This window comes from Natator depressus, chromosome 2 (assembly GCF_965152275.1).
Source record: "Natator depressus isolate rNatDep1 chromosome 2, rNatDep2.hap1, whole genome shotgun sequence".
Classification (NCBI taxonomy): Eukaryota; Metazoa; Chordata; order Testudines; family Cheloniidae; genus Natator; species Natator depressus.
The window spans coordinates 119,586,656-119,611,510 of NC_134235.1; the positions used below are offsets into that span (position 1 = coordinate 119,586,656).

Sequence of the window (24,855 nt, forward strand, 5' to 3'; positions counted from 1 at the left end):
CTTCAATGATTACCCAAATGGGTGTTTTATTTGCATCATTTAAAAGATGGAAATATTGTGGACTTTCTTCTATCTTGTGCCCCACCTAAGAAAACCCACAATTTTATTTTATGTGCTACTTCCAGTGGCACATTAGCCACTGAGCCAACAGGGCCCATGCCCGGGGCCCTGGCCAATTGAGGACCCCTAGAAAAATGGGTGCCCCCAGATCCTAACCTGCTCTGCCCGCCCATTACTCCAGCCCAGGAGCTGGGTCGGGGTGCAGGGGCTTACGCCGGTCTGCCCGGTGCTCCAGCCAGGGTGCGGAGTCAGGACACAGAGGCTTTGCCCGCCCGGTGCTCCAGCCGGGGAGCTGGGTCAAAGAGCGGGGGCTTGGCCATGCTCTGCCCGATACTTCCATGGGGGCTTGCGACACAGGAGCTTGGCGCGCCCCACCCCCTGGCTAGAGCACCAGGCAGGCGGAGTAGGGCTAGCCCCCGTGTCCCGACCCCATTTCCCCGGCAGGAGCACCGGGGCGCGGGGCTCAAAGTGTTAAAAATTAAAGCTTCCAGAAACAGACACCTAAACTTTATTTTGAAAGTCAGGAGACACTGCATCTTTTCTAATGAGTTTTATTTTTAGCCCAACTAGAAGAGTACCTACTAAGTTACTACTTGGAATTATGCTCCCAGTACACTGGGCTCCACCAATATATACTGTAGCACAGAGGAGAAAGTTGATCACAGTGAAAAACCCAGAAGGCAAGCTGAACTAGCAATGTTTTTTTGTTCAACTTTTATAGGCTGATGATGATGCAGGGAACAGACTAGGTCACTGCAATATTGGTTTGCTATGCCCACAATCCCCTCCGACCTCTCAATTTCTATAATCCCCCCTGGGGACGTTCCCCAAATTCTCCCCATTTTCAAAATTATAAATTAATCCCTGTTAAAAATATTTCTCTGGACAGATATGGCTACTTTTCAGAATCCCACTTGGTCCAACTCTGAAGTCAGCGGTGAAATAGTCAGAGAAAATTGGCTTTCCAAGGATCTGCAGCAGTAATAAAACAAAGCCTGGGTCCTATATTTTTGAGCATTTTACAGATCTATTAAACAGTGTGGGTGAAGGGCTTTGAGTCCAAAAGGAATTCAGGATAATTTGCACGCATTACACTCAGAGCAAACTAAATAGGCAAAATCCCACAACTTTGTGCACTGGTTATTCTTCATTTGGTCTGAACATTGTGTTTCTTTAATCTAAAATTTGATTTGATTTTCAACACTAAAAAAAATTCCCCAAAGCACAAAAAAAGAGGTTACCAACTACATAATTACATTACATACTAATTATTTCCATGCTTATTTACTGTGAGGTCAGCTGAAAAAAAATCGCTGAAATGCTCATCTTAAGTACAGCTCTTTAAATTGCCATTAAGGAAATGGCCACTGTTTGTTGAATTAAGATTAGCCTACTTTTGTTCAGTGATTAGATGACCATTTTCCCATTTAATAAACATACAATGTACACTTTTTACTTTTAATTCCTATAATTTGTGAGCAAATATAAAACCTGAATTTTTTTTACCCACTGCAGCTTTTTTTTTTTTTTTTTTTTTTTAAAAAGGTCTTGAGGAAATGTACTAATTACATCAAGAAAGCTTGGGATTGACATTATTAGTGAAGAGATAATGATCTCAGTTCCATCACAATTTGAGCAACACTTCCATTAAAATATAGTAAAATATATTTTTGACCTGAAGGTAAAAAGAGGCTCTCTTTTATGATTTATATTTGAATTATAACCGTTCCTGAACTAGAACCTATCATACAGACCAACAAAGCTCACAACCCAACTATGCATGAATAGTGTTCAAACCAGCGCAAGTCAAATTTGGGTTAACACTCAAAACTGGGAAGTACTGACAAGATGTTAACAATTAAAAGCACAGAAACAGCAGAAAGGGGGAAGCCAGATAATATTCAGCATATAAATTTACACAGTGAGACTAACACAATATTTTTATTTTTACTCTGTATTTTAATTCCTTTATAGACCTACTTATTGTAGCTGTCTACACATACTAAGTCTACAGAGGTGCAACACAGAACTCTCAGTCCAAGGAGAGTGGGGTGGATGTTAAGGTGGCTTTAGGTCACCTTTGTACCTCTCAATCCTCGACTGCTGTGGGGGCCCTCGATGTAATTTAGACAATCCTAGAGGCCTGTCCAAGTTACAGCAGCCTTCAAGGGCTGCCCCATGGGACACAGGACTGCTCAGAACCTCAGCAATGCTGTATGAAGTGGTCTGGCCCCTGTAAACCTGCTCTCCTTCTGGAAAACCAGGTTTTGAGACAGGGTCCTCAGAAGGCACCTTACTGTTTTCCGCAGTGCCTGTGCCAAGGGAATCCTTCAGCGGCCAGAGTCAGGGCTTTGAGGATCCATTTACCCCACTCCAGCCCTCCTACACAGAGTAAAGGTATCAGAGCAAGGATGAAGATCTCACCCCAAATGTTTATGTGAGAGTGGAATGTCTACTTACATGCTACTGACATTTAGGAAATGGTGATATTTAAAAATCAGGGTTTTTTTTATGTTTAAGGAAAATGTCTGCAACAGCATATGCCCTGCAATTCAGGAGAAAGTTTTTTCCCCTACTATAATTTGTTTTACTATCAGACAATATAGACTGTTCAAAACCCACTTATTTTGCCCCTCATTTGGGGATGGGAAGAAACATTACAGTTCAGGCCACAGCCATTATGACTGAGGTCCTTCAAAGATGTTGCCAAGGGCCTCCAGCAAGCAAAGAGGAGTGAGGCTCTAATATTCCAAAAGGTAAGCCAAGCAGAATGGTTTGATAACATTTGAGACTATCTGTATCACCATTTTACAGAGGGGGAAACTGAGGCACGAACTGATCAAGTGATTTAATTAAGGTTGCATAGGCAGATCTTTTGACCCCCAATCCAGTGCCAGAACCACACTGCTTGCTGCTTCCCCTTTAGGACTATTTGCTGGCTTAGGATCCTGTTGAGTTCTAAAACATCTTTATGACAATAGCACATAGAGCAGAGGTGGGCAAACTACAGCCTGTGGGCCACATCTGGCCCACAGGACCCTCCTGCCCGGCCCCTAAGCTCCTGGCCTGGGAGGCTAGCCCCCGGCCCCTCCCATGCTGTTCCCCCTCCCAAGCAGCCTCAGCTCACTGTGCCGCCGGCGCAATGCTCTGGGTGGCGGGGCTGCAAGCTCTTGCCGGGCAGCGCAGCTGCAGAGCCGTGGCCTGACCCGGTGCTCTGTGCTGCGCGGTGGCGTGGCTGGCTCCAGCAGGGCGGGGCGGCTGCCTGTCCCGGTGCTCTGGGAGGCGCAGCTGTAGCGCTGCCAGCCACCAGTGCTCCAGGCAGCGCGGTCGGGGGCGTGGATAGGGGGCAGGGCGGTCAGAGGGCAGGGAACAGGGAGGTTGAATGGGCGCAGGGGTTCTGGGGGGGCACTCAGCAAGGAGGGGGGGTTGGATGGGGTGGCGGGGGGGGCAGTCAGGGGCGGGGGATCCAGGGGCGGTCATGGGAAGGGGGGGTTGGATGGGGCAGGAGTCCCGGGGGTGCCATGAGGGGGCGAGAAGCAGGGGTGGTCACATAGGGGATGGGGACCGGGCCACGCCTGTCTGTTTGGGGAGGCACAGTTTCGGAAACCCGATGTGGCCCTCAAGCCATAAAGCTTGCCCGCCCCTGACATAAAGGGTGGGTCCCAACCACAGTTGTGAGCGCACTGCTCTAGGTGCTGTAGATGCCACTCCACTCAGTACAATACATTTACAACCAAATGGAATAGCAGGGATATAGTTGAGGACAAAATATGACCCCAAAGAAAAATATTTCATGTACTACTTGCCTTTTACTAAAGCGGGGGAAAATATTAATAGAAGCAATAGATTGGTTGGTGATGAGCTATTTATATTAAAACATGCCTATGATTTAATTAATTCTTTGCTACTTAGAGCAGATTTAGGCTCTGATCCTGCACCTGGATCAAGTGTGCAGATCCCTGCACTCACATGGAGCCCTATATACTGCAATGACACACGAAGTACCAGAGTCTCATGCATAAGGAATTAGTGCAATTATAAAAGAGATAAATACACTTTTCAGGTGTGAGAAGCACAAAAGTCCTTGTACTTCAAGCAACTGAGGAAAGATATTGGGACAGCCTACTGTATTTCTCTACTTCTGATATTTTTAGATTTGATGGCTAAGGAGATAGTAAACAAATTCAGGCAAACTTAGTGGTTCTATAGAATGTCTATAAATTTTCACAGTATGAAAACAGAGATGGGGAGAGCTCACAGAGTTACTCTATATTTTCTTGTGACAAATATAAAACTATAAAGCAATGTATTATGAATACTATTGACTTTTCTCTCAATGTCAGGCAATGACAGAAATTGGCTTGTAATACAATTCTGAAGCGAGTATAGATTCATAGATATTAAGGTCAGAAGGGACCATTATGATCATCTAGTCTGACCTCCTGCACAACGCAGGCCACAGAATCTCACCCACCTACTCCTGCGAAAAACCTCTCACCTGTGTCTGAGCTATTGAAGTCCTCAAATCATGGTTTAAAGACTTCAAGGAGCAGAGAGGACCCGTGCCCCGTGCTACAGAGGAAGGCAAAAAAACCTCCAGGGCCTCTTCCAATCTGCCCTGGAGGAAAATTCCTTCCCAACCCCAAATATGGCGATCAGCTAAACCCTGAGCATGTGGGCAAGATTCACCAGCCAGATACCCAGGAAAGAGTTTTCTGTAGTAACTCAGATTCCACCCCATCTAAATCCCATCACAGGCCATTGGGCCTATATACCATGAATATTTAAAGATCAATTAATTACCAAAATCATGTTATCCCATCATACCATCTCCTCCATAAACTTATCGAGTCTAATCTTAAAGCCAGATAGGTCTTTTGCCCCCACTGCTTCCCTTGGAAGACTATTCCAAAACTTCACTCCTCTGGTGGTTAGAAACCTTCGTCTAATTTCAAGTCTAAACTTCCCATTGGCCAGTTTATATCCATTTGTTCTTGTGTCCACATCAGTACTGAGCTTAAATAATTCCTCTCCCACTCTGGTATTTATCCCTCTGATATATTTATAGAGAGCAATCATATCTCTCCTCAACCTTCTTTTAGTTAGGCTAAACAGGCCGAGCTCCTTGAGTCTCCTTTCATAAGACAAGTTTTCCATTCCTCGGATCATCCTAGTAGCCCTTCTCTGTACCTGTTCCAGTTTGAATTCATCCTTCATGGGAGACCAGAACTGCACACAGTATTCTAGGTGAGGTCTCACAAGTGCCTTGTATAACGGTACTAAAACCTCCTTATCTCTACTGGAAATACCTCGCCTGATGCATCCCAAGACCGCATTAGCTTTTTTCACGGCCATATCACATTGGCGGCTCATAGTCATCCTATGATCAACCAATACTCCAAGGTCCTTCTCCTCCTCCGTTACTTCTAATTGATGCGTCCCCAGCTTATAACTAAAATTCTTGTTATTAATCCCTAAATGCATGACCTTACACTTCTCACTATTAAATTTCATCCTATTACTATTACTCCAGTTTACAAGGTCATCCAAATCTTCTTGTATGATATCCCGGTCTCTCTCTAAATTAGCAATACCTCCCAGCTTTGTATCATCCGCAAACTTTATTAGCGCACACCCACTTTTTGTGCCGAGGTCAGTAATAAAAAGATTAAATAAGATTGGTCCCAAAACTGATCCCTGAGGAACTCCACTAGTAACCTCCCTCCAGCCTGACAGTTCACCTTTCAGTAGGACCCACTGTAGTCTCCCTGTTAAACAATTCCTTATCCACCTTTCAATTTTCATATTGATCCCCATCTTTTCCAATTTAACTAATAATTCCCCATGTGGCACGGTATCAAACGCCTTACTGAAATCTAGGTAAATTAGATCCACTGTGCTCCCTTTGTCTAAAAAAATCTGTTACTTTCTCAAAGAAGGAGATCAGGTTGGTTTGGCACGATCTGCCTTTTGTAAAACCATGTTGTATTTTGTCCCATTTACCATTGACCTCAATGTCCTTAACTACTTTCTCCTTCAAAATTTTTTCCAAGACCTTGCATAGTACAGATGTCAAACTAACAGGCCTGTAGTTAGCCAGATCACCTTTTTTTCCTTTCTTAAAAATAGGAGATATGTTAGTAATTCTCCAATCATACGGTACAACCCCTGAATTTACAGATTCATTAAAAATTCTTGCTAATGGGCTTGCAATTTCATGTGCCAATTCCTTTAATATTCTTGGAGGAAGATTATCTGGGCCCCCTGATTTAGCCCCATTAAGCTGTTCGAGTTTCGCTTCTACCTCAGATATGGTAATATCTGCCTCCATATCCTCATTCCCATTTGTCATGCTACCATTATCCCTAAGATCCTTTTTAGCCTTATTAAAGACTGAGACAAAGTATAGGAATAAGGTTATGAATACAGTTAATCTGTGAATTATGCCATCAATGAATTAAGTGCGTTCAAGGTGAAAAAAGAACAAATGGATCAACAAGTTCAAGATGCGCATGCAAATCTTACATACAAATTTACGCAAGCACATTTCCAAATTTGACAAGGTAAATAAAACTGGTTTGAACACAGAGTTCAGTCCTGAAATGATTTCTCATATCCAATCAACATTGTTCAGCATGCAAAGATCAAATGTAACACTGAAGTCAGTAGCAGAACAAAGATGAGTTCACAAATTACTATAAAAATGTCTTGCAAGCAGTTGATAAAGCATCAACATTGTTCAATTAACTTGAATATGCAACAGATGCAGAACCAAAATTGTACAACGTAATAACTTGCTGCTCCATCACACAGTACACAACCTATTCAGAGACATTTTTAGATGTAGAACACAATACATACATTTTCAGATACTGAGATGAATATACTTATTTTAAACACACTGCAATTTCAGGCTCTGTGTAACAGAGTTTTGATACTCACTTACCTCAAACATTCTAGCAGCTGTGCACCGAACAAGAGCTGAAGTATGGACAACTCCATACCACAGTACAGTTAACAGCAGTTCATGGTATGCTGGGTTTGCGCTAGAAGAAAATAAAAGTCAAGCTAACACTATGTGTAGAGTGGGTCTGATTACAAACTGCAAAGGCAGTCCTCAAAGGCATGTAGAAATGTGCATTCTTTAAAACACTTAAACTTCAAAAACATTCATTTGAGCGAGACTTTTTTAAAATCAGTTTTACTGATGGGGGTGGGGAAATGGGCTGTATCATGCAACTGATCCTTTCAAAACAAATTTCAGGAAAGCCACTTTTTGTTCTGAATGATTTACAGTGACAAAAAAATTTATTAGAGACACAAAGTAGGTGAGGTAATATCTTACTGGACCAACTTCCGTTGGTGAGGCAGAGAAGCTTTCAAGATACATAAGGTGCGAACAAAACATTTATTGAAATGTTCAAATATAGAATACATTCTGGCTTAATTTTACAGTAGATATTGGGTTTACCACTGTTTAACTTTAAGTTAATCAAGTAAAGCTGATTTATATGCATAATTCACCTGACCTTTTGTTGCAATTATACTTATAGCTGAAAGTACATTATGAAAATTTTTGTAAATATTAAACCATTTAAAATCAATTCCATGTTATGTACTTTACCCCAGTTCCACAAAAGAAGCCTTCAGGCTATCAAGAGGAGCATGTGATAGTGAAAGCATAGTCATTACATCTTCTAAGAATCCAACTAACAGTTTGCGGTCTTCTTCCTAAAAGAAAGTATGCAACATTAATTTTAGTTTTATAAGTTATGCTATGACTTAAAGATTTAAGTAACCTTAAAGGCAAGAGCATCACAGAATAGATAAGGGAAAATAATTTTAACTGACATGTCTAACATTTAAATATTTTATTATACAATCTAATATTCATATCCAAGATAAAACCAATATTATTTTAACAAAACAAACCCAATTAAATAGTTTAAAGAACACTATCCAAGCATATTTCATAGTTTCTGAAATATTTTTTATTGTCCACGTACCCGTATCCGTTCAAAAGTATATGTAATGAATGTTTTTCCTTCAGACTCTGTGGTGGTGCACGCATACACACTTGTATGTTGTTCCAGGATTGGTCAATACTATTATGGACCATTTAGCATATTAAGTACATGACAAAAGCATGCCTTAAATAGCAATGGGTAGAATATAAGAGGTTTGGAGAGTTCAGATAAACGATAAGCAGATGAAGGGTGCATTGAGGGTGCCCTCTTTCTAGGGCTTGGACCGTTGCCATTGCCCTACCCTCTGACTGGATGGTTTGCATTTCATAATCTGACATATCTGTCAATTGCATTTGCCCTAAATTTGTTTAAAATTGCTTGGAGGATACTGATTACAGCTATCCATACTCCTAACCAAGGTAACATTACCTTTTAATTTTATAAAGTGTCTTTGAGAATTCCAGGCTGAATGAAGACTGAAGAGACTTATTGTTTTTGCAATACACGACTATATATTTCCAATTGAATAAATTCTAAATTAAGATGTAAAATGAGGATTGCAAAATGTTAACCTTTTTTTAATTGGGAAGTGGGGAACGAGAGAGACATGGCAAAATGTTAAATGGCTTTCTTTACACTACTTTAGAAAAAATTTAAAGGCGAAGTCAATCTCAAATCTGTTCAATAAAATCTAAAATGTTTCACATCTTCCATGTACAAAGTTTTTCTAATTTTGTAGACCATAGATTCATTTTTAATTTAAAACAGTTTCTATTAAGATTTGAGTTACTCTTAAATTGCCTTTTCATTAAAAAAGCAAAATTAATATGCTCTGGGTTAAGCAGTTGTAAGTGCTCTAACTACACATCAGGGATGTTTGACTGCCTGGCAAACTTGTACCACTCAGTGTACAATTTCATTATTACACACACACACGCACACGCACGCACACACACACACGGTTGAAAAATCAAGCTTTGAAAAGTGGAAAGACCAGAATTAACCTTGCTTAATTTGGCTCCCATATGCATTCTGGTATAGTGTGTCAGAGACTATATTTTTGCCACAGGAACCCTGTCTCATGCAGTGCACCGAATGGATGTTGATCAATTAATGAGAAGCTATTCAATATTTTGTTTTCTTCTCACTATTCTATGTATGGCCCCAAGCCTTATTTACTGCATATTATTTAAACCTTGCTCTGAAGACAGAATTATTAATTTGCTAATGCACTTTTCTATGGTGCTCATCCCTGTAATACCTGAGTGTTTCATAAACATTCACTGATCAGTCTTCCCAATACCCTTATGGGGAGCTGATGAATACAGATTAAAGTCAAAAGTCGCCACTAATTTAGCTGCCCAACTGAAACACCTAGGACCTGATTTTTCAGCGTACTTAGTATTCTATAGTACTTCATATATTCAAAGAAGAGCTTCCACTGACTTCAGTTGCAGCTGTCAGTGCTCAGCTCTCCTGCAAATCAGAGCCCTCCCCCCAGTCTTAAGACAGCCATCCAGAAAGTGAGAAACAAAATTAGTGCCCACCTGTGAAGAGTTTGGTTTAAAACAGTTGCTTACCATCACTAAAAGCAAAGAAGCTTCTACTAAGCATGTGCAAACTGAGATGTTTCAAAGGATTATACCTTGGCCAAATTTTCACAGGAAGGGCAAAAGCCACATCCTTGACAAAGGTTACCCCACTGCCAAATTTCAAGTCCTTGCCTCAAAGCCAGGGGTGCTAGAGCTTTTCAAATAAAATGTCAGATTTTTTTTTTCCCTCTCACATGGGCAAAACAATGTCTTTTCTCCTACTTTCATTCTTGGAAATGTCTGAATGTTTTAGCTGAAATTTAAAAGAAAAAAAATTCTGAGGCAGACACTCAAAATGAGAAATATAAGCCCAAACAGTTAAAAGTTGGCAGTTATAAGCAACTGAAAACACAGTCTTATAATGGGAAATGTTGGGCAACTTTAATAATAGATGGTTATTACCAGCTCCACCTATATAACATTTCTGAAGACCATGGCTTCCTTATATATTTGGAACTGCCCAAATTTTTACCGGCAGCAACATTCCAAACTAAATCAACTAAATAATTCTCTGGAGTACTTGGATAATAGAAATCTGCTAATTTGAATCAGTTTGCTGACATTTTTGCATTTAAAACTTGACAGACAGTAAACCTGTTTAGACTAGATTAAAGATGGTACTACATAACATTAAAGTTAAGCATCCTCCTAATAAATGTACGTTTGCCTTGTGATCCCATGATGTCTGAGAGTCATTTTATTCATCTTAACACTGTAAAAGCACATTGTCATATGCTGTAAAGATTTTACATTTGTAATTAACTACTTTTTCTTCATATGGGAGAACTCAGTGAAAAATGAGAGACCAAGTCATCCAATAATCAATCAATAGAAAATAGTCCCACAATAATGGAAAAAATGCACAAGTCATGATAAATCAAGGACGCTGCTGGAGCAGATCTCATTCACTGAGTTTCCAATTCATAAAACTTAGAAAAACCCCTATTGGGGTCTTTAAAGGTGATCTGTAAAGGATAAGAAAATGTGCCCTCTTTATTTATACATAATAAGGAAACCAAAGTCTGAAAGGGTTCTTTCTCTGAAGAATTTCTGTACCTGATTTCAAGCTTAAGAGCATCAAATATGGTCCTTGCAGTTTTGCTAGAGTCCTTTTTATGGATGACCCACATATGTATTAGGAGAGTTCTTAGCCCTTAGAATGAAGGGATGTAATCCTTAACAAGAGATCTTTCTGCTCAAATATTTTAGTTAAATAGAAGTCAACAAAATACCTAGAAGAATTCTAGTTTATCTGCTCATTCAAATTTTACTTTCTCCCATGGTATCGGTCATAAACCCAGACATCCAAGCCTCTTCTACACTGGGAAAATTTACAACCCCCCTATCCACAGCTTTAGCCACTGGTTTAGCTGACTTAATATTTGTACTGGTGGGACCTCGAATGTAGAAAAAAACCTCCCTCAACTGGACCTGTTTTTACAACTGTTTTGAATAGACCGGATTTCAAAATTGACTAAAGGACTGTATACAAAGTCTATTTGAGAGTCTTGTGTATGCTAGAGCTCTCAATCAATGCTAATAATATCCGTTCATCTGAAACTGTTATAACACAGACTGAAATTTATTTTGGGCAAGTTTCCCCTGTGCAGACGTGGCCACAGTCACCCTGAAGTTTTCAAGGACAGAAAAAACCCAAATTTTGAAGGTTAAAAGAAAAACAATCCTCCTTATTTTGAAAAAAAACCTTTCAATTCTTTTATACATCATAAAGCAGCTGAAAAAAAGCTATAAGAAATCAAAATTTCTTCATTTACCAACACCAAACAAAAATATCACAGTTACCCAATTATAAACCAATCTTTATTCAGATGCTACTACAAATTACTGGGCTTTTGCTTTTTATATCAGAAATTCTCTAAGATATTTATCATGGTAATCTGTCCATCCTCTTTTACAGTTTGAAGTTTAATTTACATACAGTAATTTATTCAAAGGGCTGTACAGGGAGTTCTACATTTGAATACTAAATTAAAAAAAAAAAATCACACTTACCTGAATATAGCATGTAAGGACGCCTGTTGCATAGATGGGAACTGTGGCTTTTGTTAGTACCCCATTCCCTGCTGTGGAATCTAAAGTCATTGATATAATGTATCAGAAAAATTTAAAACAGAATTCCTTATCTTGCAATTAATTACTTTTGGACAATATTACAGCATGTTCACCTTTAAGAGTGATTCATTAAGTTTACATGTTCAACATTTTGACAGGGTACAAAGAGTACTACATTTGAGATCTATGTTTAAGCAACATTCTAGGCTTGACAGAAGAAAAAAATGGAGAGATACAGTTGCTACTGCAAACAATTCGTACACTAGGTAATTTATTGAAAATTCCTCCCATTGCTCATGCCAGTTCAGCCGCACCACTGGGAGCCTTAGCGTAGATGGCTCTCTGGTCCCAGCAGGCATTTTCAACAATGGACCAATTAAATAAGGCACAACTAATTAAAATGGTGCTCAAAACAGCTGCTGGAGTCCATGAGCCATCTATGCTAGGTAACTCAATGTTACCAAGAGTGGTGCAGCTGAACTGGTGTTAGTAACTGTGGGAAGTTTTGGCATGTAGCTCAGTAGCAGCATTAACAATTTATTTTAAGATGCACAAGAGTGTTCAAACAGGTCAAAATACATTAGACAGTTCTGGCTACAGACTCACGCCAAGATGTTAAAAAATGGGTGCCTAAAATTATGCTTAAATCCTTATTTGGTCACCTAAATAAGTGGCCTGATTTTCAAAAGCACTGAGCAATCAGTTTCCTTTGGCCTTTCAATTAAAATAGACAGTATTATGCAAATATTTATTTTCATTTTAAAAACATAATTAAAGCAGCCATGTCAATTTAAAATGAATTTTACTTTCAAACTAACTTCTGATTACAGATTTTTTTTTTTTTATTTTAATCACTTTCATAGACCGATTCCAGAAACAAATAGTTTACAATTTTTCCTCAGTTCAGGATGAGGTTGATTTTTATTCATGTTAATAAAAATGCATGTGCTACTCACCAATGTTTTCTTCAGACAGTCTTAAGATTTCTTGGAACTGTGGTTTTACCTACAGAATAGATGGGTACCCATTTTAAGAAAATCTGTAACAAGTGTCAGTTTATTTATAAAAGCATGTAAAGACCAGAGAAATGAAAATGTTGGAGACACTGACAGAATACTTTGAAAGTTTCCCCAAGTTTTCTCAAAACTCAAGGGAAGTGTGATCTCATGAAACCAAGCCTTATACTGAGCATCTGATACTGAATGAGGGGGTAAACACCATCAATAGTTGACTTTGAAGGCAGAAGGCACTCAGCAATGGGCAGAACCAGGCTCTATTTGAACTGCACAGTACCACAAAAATTATGCTTACTGCAAAAGCAGTGGCAGGGGGAGGAGGAGGGGAGAAAAGGGATTTACAGGTTTTACAACCCAACACAAGTATATTGACGGATTTCCCTGAAACTTCCCCAAAATTTTCTCCCCCAGCCTGTGATGACAATTTATACCAAAAGGCTTTATAAGTTTAGGGCTCATGTCCAAAAGTGACCTTAGACTAGAATGTGGAATTAGCCTTCTCTATGGAGACACTTCTTACGGCTCCAAAATACTTGTGTCAGTCTTTGTAAATACTCCTTTAAAAGACAGAAATAAATTCAGTGCAGACATTTACTCTAAAATATTTTCAAAATGGACAATTATTTTTTCAGCTGATCTTCACATATCTCTAAAATTTTACTGAGTAATTATAATCCTTTAAAATATTATTCTTTATTGATTTACAATAGATCTTGCCTTGCATTCCTTAAACATGTTGAACGAGGAGAATACTTATTTTAAATCAACAATCAAATATGAATGAATGAAGGACATGCAGATATATGTGAATAAGATTTGGCACACAAAATGTATTGTCTAACATACTATATACACTAAAGGGAAACTGATGTCATATTTCATTGAAATTAGGCCAGAGTCTCCAGCCCAATGTGTCCACCAAGGAAGAGTAAGTAGTGTGTCAATGGGCTCCTCCCCATTTCCAGTTGGGTAGGATGGCAGTCTGGGAACAGAATCCCTGCCTGTAGTACGAATAAAGAGACATCATGAAAGGTGAGAGACACAAATGGAATCCAAGATAAGTGGAGAGAAAGACAGAATGTGGCCAAGAGCCGGTTTAAGACTGGCAAGTGAAAATGTGACAGTGATTTTTGACCCTGGAATGAAATATTATAACTCATCTCTCCTGTAAGCACATCATGTAAATATGATCCTGTATATTAAGTATTTCTATATTTAATGAATCTAAGCTAGATACAAGAAGAATTCTATTACCTTAGTGTTTGTGAAAATTTTCCCAAATGTCCTGCAAAGCCGCCAGAAAAACCTGGAGAATTCATGGACACAGGCAGTTGAGGCAACATTGATTTTGCCAACTATTTCTATAAGCTGTGGTAACCTAAAAGAGGAAGTAGCAGCACATTAGAAGTTACTCTGCACGTTTCCTTCTCTGTGATTTCACTTCACCCTACAAACTGACTGCACATTGTACATCATCACTGACCTTCCTGATCATTGCCAATTCTAATCCCACTAACACAATAACATTAACAGTTGAAGTAATCCCTTCTATAATTCTCTTTGTTTGGGATAGTGGAATACCATCCCCTAGGAGTGTTTGGCACTTGAGTTTCAACTACACCCTTTTATTGTGGAATACGATATTCTGCAAGCGTCTTAAAATAACAGAATCCTCACTCACTTACATAATGATGTATTTCTAGATCAGCACAAAGAGGAAATCATAACTTTTTGGTACAAATACTATTAATCTATGAACACATTAAAGGCCATATTTTTTCCTGAACAAATCAGAAAGAATGGAATTCTCGGGTTTTTAGGTTTGCAAAGTAAACAAAAATGACAATTAAATATTAAGATAATGAAAAGAACCTGAACTTTTCACGAATAACTATTTAGAAGGCATGAAAGTTTTGTATCAGGAGGGCAGGAAAAACAGATACACTCACAGTTGATTGACAACCCATAGCAAAGTCTCCCAGCCTGTGGTACCCTCAAGTTCCAGTTGGTAATCATAAAGCTGCAGCAGCACAGCTAGCTGCTCACGGCTTCCAATGATAGTAGCTACATCCTGAAGAGGTGACACAGGCCGAGGGAATCTAGTCACTGTAACAGCAGAAGACAAAACCATGTGTTAAAAAAAGAGCAAAAGATAACCTTGACGTGATGTCCATAATTAAAAAGAGTAATTATTAATTTGAACTTCTACAGCATGTTCCATCTAAGCTATCAAAGTGCTTTATAGAAATAAATAGGTCAAGTCTAAGTCATAAAGGTAGGTGGGGATTTTACAGATGGGGAAACAGAGGTAGAGAGGTAGGAAGTAGAGAGACTAGGAGATTCTCCAAAGATCTCATAGCAACTCTGTGGAGGAGCAAGAAATAGAAAACTGGGTCTCCTGATTCCCTGTACTATGCTTTAAATCACAAGACTATTTCCTTCTTTCCATATTAATCTGAAGGGAATTCTATGTTTTTGATCACTAAACTTCTTCTGAGGCTAAAATTCATCAATTTACAAAACATAAAAAGAAGGCTAAGGAGAATTCTGGAGGCAAGCTTATGAACCTAAGACAATATTTTTAACATAATGGTTATGGATTATATTAACCTAATTTTGTTTTTATACTCTCAAATCCTCCTGAACATGTATATAACTGTACCCTGCAAAATAGTTCAACTATAAGGACATGATGTCCTCCATTGCTGAATTCACTCAAAAAGAACATACTTGTGATTCCATCAGAAGTTACTAGATCAATGGAAATTGCATACATGAGATTTTTCCTTTATGTATGCAGTGTTGTTGTAGCCATGTTGGTCCCAGGATATTAGAGAGAAGGTGGATGAAGTATTATCTCTTATTGGACCACTGGATCTCTTAACTTCTATTGGTGAGAGAGACAAGCTTTCGAGCTCACCTACCTTGTGTCTCTAATAATGGAGAAATTGTCACTCTACCTAAATTCTGAAACTTTACAGTATTCTAGGCATAGACAGGAGTGACTTAGGGTAAGTGTTCATCTGAGTCACTGATGGCAGTAAAAGTTTAACAGTTATACGTTAATGTACATATCAGTTAACTTTTAGAATTTTTAAAATCTAAAATATTCATACATCCTTTGTATGTACACACAGCACATTACTGTTTGTGTAGGGTTATGGATTATGTACAGCATCCCCAAGTTTCCTATAGAGCCAGTATTGCCAGTAAAGCCTAAAAAGATTAATGTAATGTAAAAATATTTTACAGCCTCGGAGGGCTGATTATAGTGTATCTACAGTCCAGTCTATTCAGTGCCTGTTTAGACATTGTGTAGGTATGCAATAAGTGGAGAAGGTCCTGCACTATTATCCTCTACTACTATTTCAGTGTGAAAAATGTACCACTTACATTATTGTACCTCCTGACTCAGAGAAACCAATGAAACAAAAGACGACTTTAAAGCAGTTAAGATGTATTTCCCTATATATTACTGGCTATGTGCTATTCTTGAGAGTGATCATCAGAAAGCCCATGCAAGAAGTATTTTATGGTTGCTTGTTAAACCTTTTATGTTTAAAAATTGCCTACTTAAACAGGCATGAAATGCAGACAGCTTCTGATTACATTATGTAATTGGTTTACACAGGTGAGAGGGGAAAAAAGTATTAATTTGGGATAAGTGAAGGAAAACCATATAAAGAAACTAGCAGCTGAAAAATCATCCTCATAGCACGGTAGGTGTGTACTATCTCCTAATCCCTACTTGTGATTGGGGTGCCTTTGCAGTGTCCCACACCATTTTGTGCTTCACAGGGATTCTCAAACGAACTCTAGGAACACTTCCCACCAGGCCTCAACCCCAGTCCAGTGTCTCACTCCATAAAAAGAAAAGGAGGACCTATGGCACCTTAGAGACTAACAAATTTATCTGAGCATAAGCTTTCGTGAGCTACAGCTCACTTCATCGGATGCTGTAGCTCACGAAAGCTTATGCTCAAATAAATTTGTTAGTCTCTAAGGTGCCATAGGTCCTCCTTTTCTTTTTGCGAATACAGACTAAGATGGTTGCTACTCTGAAACCTGTCACTCCCCATAGTTAGGGGTGAGGGATTCCCAGCCCCCTTCTCCTTATCTGGGTCACAGTTCATTATCTCTGCAGAAGCCCATCTTACTCTCTGCAGCGGCTTCTTCAAGCCAGCTATAGATTCTCAGGCTTCTGTTTCTTGACCTTTCTCTAGGCTTCCTGCCTCCGGCAGTCTCTGATACTCTCAACCACACCCTGCTGCCTTTTAAGTTAGAATCATCTGATTCATCTCAGGTGAGGCGCATCTTGTAATCAGGGCTGGCTTAGCCCTAAGCTGTACAGCTCAACAGCAGGCGCCTCTGACCCCCATTACAATCTCCCTGAAAAACTGAAAAAGAAAAGGAGGACTTGTGGCACCTTAGAGGCTAACAAATTTATTTGAGCATAAGCTTTCGTGAGCTACAGCTCACTTCATCGGATGCTCAAATAAATTTGTTAGTCTCTAAGGTGCCACAAGTCCTCCTTTTCTTTTTGCGAATACAGACTAACACGGCTGCTACTTCTGAAACCTGAAATATTGTGTTATTAGACAAATGGCTAACCTTTTGGACTCTTTTTCTATTGACAATCTCTGTAGTTCATTAAGATTTTCCTGTTTCTTTGAACATACTAGCTTACTGTTGCTATCTGAACTCTTAAGTAAAATGGGGGAAAAAAATGTAGTTTCACCAAAAAAAAGAGAGAGAGGAACAAAGAGAAAAAGGACATGGCAAAGCTTTACAAGTTAGTGCTGGGAGCAAATAAGTCTCTCCATTGGCTTGGTTACATTAAGGGAACTTCAGGCAACTCCAGAGATGTACTACTAAAATAGATTTGCAGTGACAGCACATGAAAAAGTTTGAGATTAAAAAAAGGTTCCTGGGTTTGGAAACCTAAAACCACAATGCTAAACATACAGTGGGTTATATAAAGCTACGAAGTTTACATTACAATTTCCACTGTTCTACATAAGAACTCTACAGACTCATATATTTCAACTAAAATATAGTTTCATAGAATCATAGAATATCAGGGTTGGAAGGGACCTCAGGAGGTCATCTAGTCCAACCCCTGCTCAAAGCAGGACCGATCCCCAATTAAATCATCCCAGCCAGGGCTTTGTCAAGCCTGACCTTAAAAACTTCTAAGGAAGGAGATTCCACCACCTCCCTAGGTAACGCATTCCAGTGTTTCACCACCCTCCTAGTGAAAAAGTTTTTCCTCATATCCAACCTTAATCTCCCCCACTGCAATTTGAGACCATTTCACCTGACCCTATAGAGTTTCTAGCTTTTTTCTATGTATTTATTATTGATTGATGTTAGATTGATCAATTGGATTCTAGAGAAAGTTTTCATAGTATTTAATGAATTAGATACCTTCTATTGGTGGCACTTCACCCTGGAGCTTAGCTTTGCTTGTGAAAGGTGCATTCTGTAGTACCAGTGAAAACAGTGAAGGAATCAAGGACTGCAAAGCAGAAAGATACATGTGTAGCTTATGTTCATCCAGCCCATGATCTCCTTCCTGAAATACAAGTATGAGGTTTTTTAAGGGTTTTCGTATTTTTTGTTGGTTTAATGTCAATTAAATGTCAATTAGATAATGGCAATTATCGATCCCCTATCACCACAGTATTTTAGTCTCTCTCAAGAACGCTCAACAGAAACACACCTTGCACACTCCTTCCATACCTGCAAGAGCAAGATTAATGACTTCACAATTCTTGTGTGTGCGTCTACCTCTTTGTGTGTTAGAAAAAACAGTAGAATTAAATAAAAATAAGTAAGTTTTGTATTAGTTCTGAAAGTGGTTAGGTTCCATGATCATTCTTATATTCTGAAGGATCAAGATTAATAGTTCAAGAATGCAACTTTCATACAGGTGCTGGACAAGAATTCACAAACCCACCCATCGGTCAAGAATTCGAAAATAAATGATCTGCACTTTTGAGATAAGAATGAGGCCTTTCTATTTTGCATTTATTTCTTGACAATGTTTTCATTTTGTTTTAGTACTATCCATTTTGACTACTTCAGTCCATTTAAATGTTTGTTTCCTACCATTTCCATTAAATTTAGGCATGTTGACTACAAGGTCTGAAGCACAATCTAATTATTTTTTCTTAAGAGCAAAAGCTATGAAATCCCAACATAAAAATCTCCTGAAAAATTCTCCCCACAAACCACTGTAGGAACTTGTATTTTTTTTTTTAAGTGATATGAAAATTAAGTGTGCATATCAGATAAAGATACATAGAAAGAAATCTAATTAGAGATGTATGAATTGAACACCTACCCTGAGTAACTTTTCAATCTTATTAAGCAGTGTAGGTATAAGATGCGACTGTAAATTTCCCAGTTCTGTAGTCCAGGCAGCATAGGCGGGTAAAAATACCTGATGTGTTGCACTAACTACTCGTTCTGAGGGATCTCCCAAAGCTGAAAGCAGCAGTTCGAAACCCTGGCAGAACACAGTAAAGCACATATTACAACTGTTGTGTGTATATCGTTTTTCAAAATGCAGATTACAAAAAATAGAATATATCTCAAGCAGTGAGGAAATGTGCATTTAGAAGGGTTAGATTACTATCTGTTATTTTAGAGTTATTAAACTGATATAAAAAGTACTTGTCACTGTAGTATATGGATGACCTACAAAACTGATACATATCAGTAACCCTCAAACAAGTAATTTTCTTCCCTCCTTTAGTTTACTCTTTAAAAAAAAATAGTGAATATAAGCTAAATTACCAAACATTGGCAAGGGTGAAGTTAGCTAGGTGAAAAGACAGTCACATAAGAAGATGGATACGAACAGACTTTAAACACCAACTTAAAGTACAACTGGAAAACATTCTATTCTGAAAATATCCTGCTCCTATTATATAATATAAATACTACACTATATATTTTCTGTACACGCTGTGCTATATATTTTCAGTATTTCATTTCGAAACTTCGCTAGGTAAATTATGATGCCACAAAAAGGGATTATAACTGCAAGAGATTAAAAAGTTGTATTAGAGCCTTAACATATGATGCTTAGGCACTGTCCCTACAGGTTTATGCAAGTAAGTACTGGGGCTGAGGTGTAACTGCTCTTCAATGTGAAAAACAGAAGGACAAGTTGAAGAAAGTACCCTATACGAAGCTCATCCCTGAGGTACTACAGATAACGGGATATGTAACTTTTCCTCCTTTTTTGGTCACAGTGACTAATTGTGAGTAATTTACATGAAAAATACTATATTCAAAAGTGTCTGAAGCATGGATGCATCGTAACATGCATTATATACATATGGACTTTAGCCCTGAATGATACCTGTTGGTATTTGCCTGGATCATCTATGTATCCCATGATGATACCCAGGCTTTTGATCACAGCTTCTCGTACCAGATCTGCCTTATCTTCCATTAGCATCTGTTGCAGCATGGAAAGCACCAATGAACTACGAATCTCTTTCTAAATATAAAGAGAAAGATATATCTGCTAAATATGTAAATTGAGTAAATACTTTGCACATATATAGTAACTTCCAAACAATGAAATTTATTCTCACAATACTCTTGTGTTTAAGTAAAGTATTATTGTCATTTTTACTGATGGGGATGCTACATAGAGACAGAGTACCAGCAACTTCCACAAGTTCCACTATAAAGTCTACCGTGAAACTAAGCATAGAACCCAAGTCCTCTAACTACCCATGAGAATCATATATTGTGAAAACATGGAAAGCACGTAATAACTTCTTGCTGACTTTTCTGACGACACATCTAGAAATAATACAAATCATATCCTGGAAAGTGATACAACTTTACTGAATGTTGATAACTCTTAGCCTTTACCATACTGGTCTGATGAAAGCAATTTTGGCTACAAAAAAAGTTCAGCATCTAAATTGTGCTATAACATGGTTTAGCCAGGCAGTTGGATGTCAGATTAAAAAACCCTTAGATTTTAACCTAAAACATTGGTCAACATTAAAAAAAGTATTCGCCAACAATTAACATGTAGTAGCATCTGAGATAGAATAGTTCTTCCCTTCACATCGAATAAGAACACTTACTTTCTTGATATTTCTACCATGATCATTATGGTATCTGAGCCACTTACAGAAAATAAGTTACAGAAGTAAGACTTCTTACTACAGTAGTAATCACTTCTCCTCTAATGGAGGAATTCTTTTATCAGAATCAATTGATATAGGTCTTGCTTCAGAAAAGAGTCTATATTCAGGAAAGCACTTAAACATTTACTTATGTCCCACTGAAAGTAAATCATAGAGATGGGTTTTGCATTTTGTCCTGAAGACAGTGAGAATTTTGGTTATTTTAATCTGTCAGGGTAGGTATGGAGAGGGAGGTAAAATGGATTGCATACCCTGAACTCATAACCTCCAGCATCATTTGCCTGATGTGATTCTCCCACATGTGGCAGGAAGTAGAAGAGAGTGTTTCCAAATGGCAGAAGGTACACAGAATGGTGTAGATGCAGCTTGGTTTTGTGGTGTTCCAGGCCCAAGACCAGCACATCAAAACTGATGCTTAAACTATAAAAGTTTTCAGAAGCAGATGCAGAGGAAGCAGGTGGTCTCTTTCTCTGGAACCTTGATTTCTTCCTGGGCAGTTCATAACATCTCTGGAATTCTGAGAATGAACTGGGACAGGATCACTGTTGTCTGGGATCCACTAACTGTTTGAAGGTGTGTAAATCTGAAGGGATCTTAATGTGGCTCTGGAATCCTTAAGAGTATGCAAGGACTCATCAGTGGATTCAGTGAATAGCTTTAGCCCATCAAAGGGGGAAGAACCTCAACCGTGTTTTCGACCTGCCTTGGGAATCCAGACAGCTGGAGTCAGAATGCCTTTCGCATGACCACTATTGTTGAGATGGATCAAGTGGTAGCGTTGGCTGAATCCAACGAGACCTGTAACAATGTTCTAGCTCAGTGGTTCTCAAACGTTTTTTTTTCGCAGACCACTTGAAAATTGCTGAGAGTCTCAGTGGACCACTTAATGATCTTTCCAAATTCTGTTTGTACCGTTAGCTAACTATTGGAAAGCGCTTTGGATAAAAGCACTATATAAAAAAAAGTAGTAGTAAACTTTTTTTGTTCTACAAATAAAAGCACGTAACTCATGTTTTCATAACAGTAGTCTTACCTTTCTAATGCAATGGATGTGCCCTCTCTCCCCTGCTGTGACAGCCCCCGATCTGGATCTGGGAAAGGGGACGGGGGGGTCTCTCCCTCTCTCTCCCACCATGGCAGTCCCCAAGCTGGGGATGGGAAGGGGCAGGGGGTCTCCTGCCGCGGCAGCCACCGAGCTGGGTTGTGAAGCAGGGCCATCACTCCCTGGCAGCCGCAGCCCTGGAGCTCTTGCCTCTTTCTCTGGCCGCCACAGCCCTGCACATCCCAAATAATCTCCACCCCCTCTTCTTACCCCACTGCCCCCTCCCACCGACCCTCTATTTCCCCCAAGGCCACCACCTCACTTTACATGTGCGTCTTCTCCAGGGTCCAGGCACCTAATTAGTGGAGCCACGCCTCTGCGGCCACTAATTAGGTGGGTGGCCCTTCATTCTCTTGTGTGTGGCCACCCAGGCGTGCACCTTAGAGGGAACTATCCACAGAACACCTGAATGGAGCTCGTGGACCACAGTTTGAGAACCTCTGTTCTTGCTAACAGCTGAACCTTGTTAATCAGAGCCTGAAGCTGCTCACGCTAATCAGCCAGCAGATGATCAAGAAAGGTGGTGAATTTGGCACAATTTTAATGACTGTACTTTGTCATGAAAGCTTGATAGTCGGCTATCCTAAATTAAAGAGTCGCAGATGAGTATGTCTTTCTGCTAAATAGATAAAGACGTTTTTGGTCTTTATTACATGGTGTGGTCTTTCCATGGTGTTGTCTGCCATGCCTATTCACTGCCTACACAACCACGAAGTTTGGTGCTAGATGGGTGAACAAAAATTCGAGTCTTTAGCAAGAACATAACATTTCGTATTGGCCCATTTACATACTGGTGGTATCGTCGCAGGGCTCCATCAGATGGATTTGGCAGGATCCAACAGGGCCTCATTAACAGCAGGGCAACTCAGGTAGAGGGAGTCAGCTGAAGAATATCCAGGAACTTATGCTGCGAATCCCCGACCTCTTCCAAAAGAGGATCAGTAGAGCGGTTCATTAACTCCCGGAAGTGTCTGAAGTCATCAGCCATAGACAGGTGGGGGAGGAATCACCTAATCTTGGGAAGATGAAGAAATATTTGAAGACTGTCCTCTTTATCTGCCCTGGCCTCCAGCTCCTCAAAGGACTCTTGTGCCTGAGGTAGTGGAGGAGGACCATTTGGAGCAGGGGAGCATCTCCCTCTGTTGTCCCCACAAGAAAGATTAGGGGCAAGAGAAAACTGCTGTTAATATGCAGTCCAAGAATCACGGTATCGCCACTGGGGGGTCCAAAAGGCATTGGGGTTGCATCATTGGTGCTCTAACCAGGTTGTGGGAACACAGGTCTGTCTTTGATGCAACGTCTTGCTCTTTTCAAAAGTGTCAGGAAGGAGTTCCCTTATCTGAAGAGTAGAGGAATCTTGGACTGAGGCATTTGAATTGGAGGATAATTCCTCCTCATTAAGGTAGGGAGCCCCAGCACTCACTGAAGGCGTTGGAGAATCAAGCAGTAGTGGGGAAAGGTCTACCTTGGAGACTATGGCTGTCTCGGTACTGACAATCTTTTGTAACCCATTAACAAGGGAGACTCCAATTTCTCTGAAACAAGTAAGTACTTAAAGAATTCGAACTCCTGTGGTACCAGGTGGGCGTGGAGAATGGGACCCTGTTCCACTATCAGTACCGAGGGTATAAGTTGATCTGGAAAGTTCCTTCTAGCTAAAATTAGTTGGTACTGATGAGGATGCCTAAAGAGGCATCGAGACTGTATGAGAAGCGTAGCATCTTCCTGGCACAATGCAGTTTTAGGGGGTCAATTTTGATACAAACAGTACAGAAGGAGTTGTGGGCACTGTTCTCTTAGAACTGGAATGCTTAGGTTCTCTTGTTGCAGTGTTCTGCTTCTGTGACGCCGAAAGTCTTGGTACCGAGGCATGTTTGTTGCCCTTATTCTCAGAGGAGCCTGAAGCTCTGGACAAAATGTTGGTACCAACAGCATCTTGCGCCTCAGCTGTACCCAGAGGTCTCTGTGGCAGTCTTACTTCACAGGGACCGAGGTGGGTTTTCTTTTTTTCTTGGCTCCTCTTTCTATGGGTCTTCATGGATTTACCTCTGGTAGACCCAGGTGAATGTACCGAAGTTGAGGGGGCATTGTGTTCACTCAGAGACTGATGCCCAAAGGGGTAGGGAGGTGTCTCCTGGTCTGGATATGAGGCCAACTGGAGGAAACGCTCCATCATTAAGAGTCAGGATTTTAACGACTGATTCTACGTTGCCCTGCCTTTAAAAGCGGAGCAAATGGAGCACTTTTGCAGGATATAAGACTTTCTCAAACAGCAGATACAATGGGAATGCATGTCACTGACCCAGACAGCCTCCCAGCAAGAGACATGCCATTTGAAGCTCAGAGAGCCTGGCATACACCAGGGCAATGGTTATCTCAACAGGATAAGGTCCCCCTGAAAAGGGGAATGGGAACAAAAGAAAATCCCCCATAACCACTTCATAAAATAAGATAAATAATAAAGAAAGATAACTAGACAAAGTTGTCAGGTTTGAACAGTAAGGCACACTAACACTGGCTCAGGCCAAGGCAGCTGAGAAGGAAATGTGGGTGATTTGCCCATGCAGCCCCACAGAGCCTCACAGCAGGGCACGAGGAAGTGCAGGGCTCATGCATGGGCCAAATGGGCATGGCAACCAAAAATCTCCAATTAAAGGTGCAAGTGGTGTGAGCACACCTGAAGTGGAGCACCTCTAGTGGAGCACTTCTATACTCAAAGAAGAATATATAATGTTACAACCAACATCATCCCTCAAGATATTTTCCCCCTTTGAATGTGAAAGTGGTAAGTGATAGGGTAACAGCCAAAGCCATTTGTTCAGAGGTGGCCAAACCGTGGCTCGTGAGCCACATGCTGCTCTTTTA

The 24,855-nt window shown here is 39.9% G+C and overlaps 1 protein-coding gene across 1 annotated transcript in view; it reads right to left on the reverse strand.

Moving 5' to 3' along the window:
* The window catches only part of RELCH (RAB11 binding and LisH domain, coiled-coil and HEAT repeat containing), a 120,095-nt gene that overhangs the window by 28,574 nt on the left and 66,666 nt on the right, over nt 1-24,855 (reverse strand). Inside the window, exons 14-22 of the mRNA XM_074944972.1 lie at nt 20,081-20,221; nt 19,055-19,219; nt 18,136-18,283; nt 14,658-14,814; nt 13,963-14,086; nt 12,649-12,697; nt 11,633-11,712; nt 7,685-7,791; nt 7,007-7,106 (exon numbers count right to left, since the gene is read on the reverse strand). Of these exons, the coding sequence (XP_074801073.1) occupies nt 7,007-7,106; nt 7,685-7,791; nt 11,633-11,712; nt 12,649-12,697; nt 13,963-14,086; nt 14,658-14,814; nt 18,136-18,283; nt 19,055-19,219; nt 20,081-20,221 (1,071 nt within the window). The remainder of the gene's footprint in view (nt 1-7,006; nt 7,107-7,684; nt 7,792-11,632; nt 11,713-12,648; nt 12,698-13,962; nt 14,087-14,657; nt 14,815-18,135; nt 18,284-19,054; nt 19,220-20,080; nt 20,222-24,855) is intronic.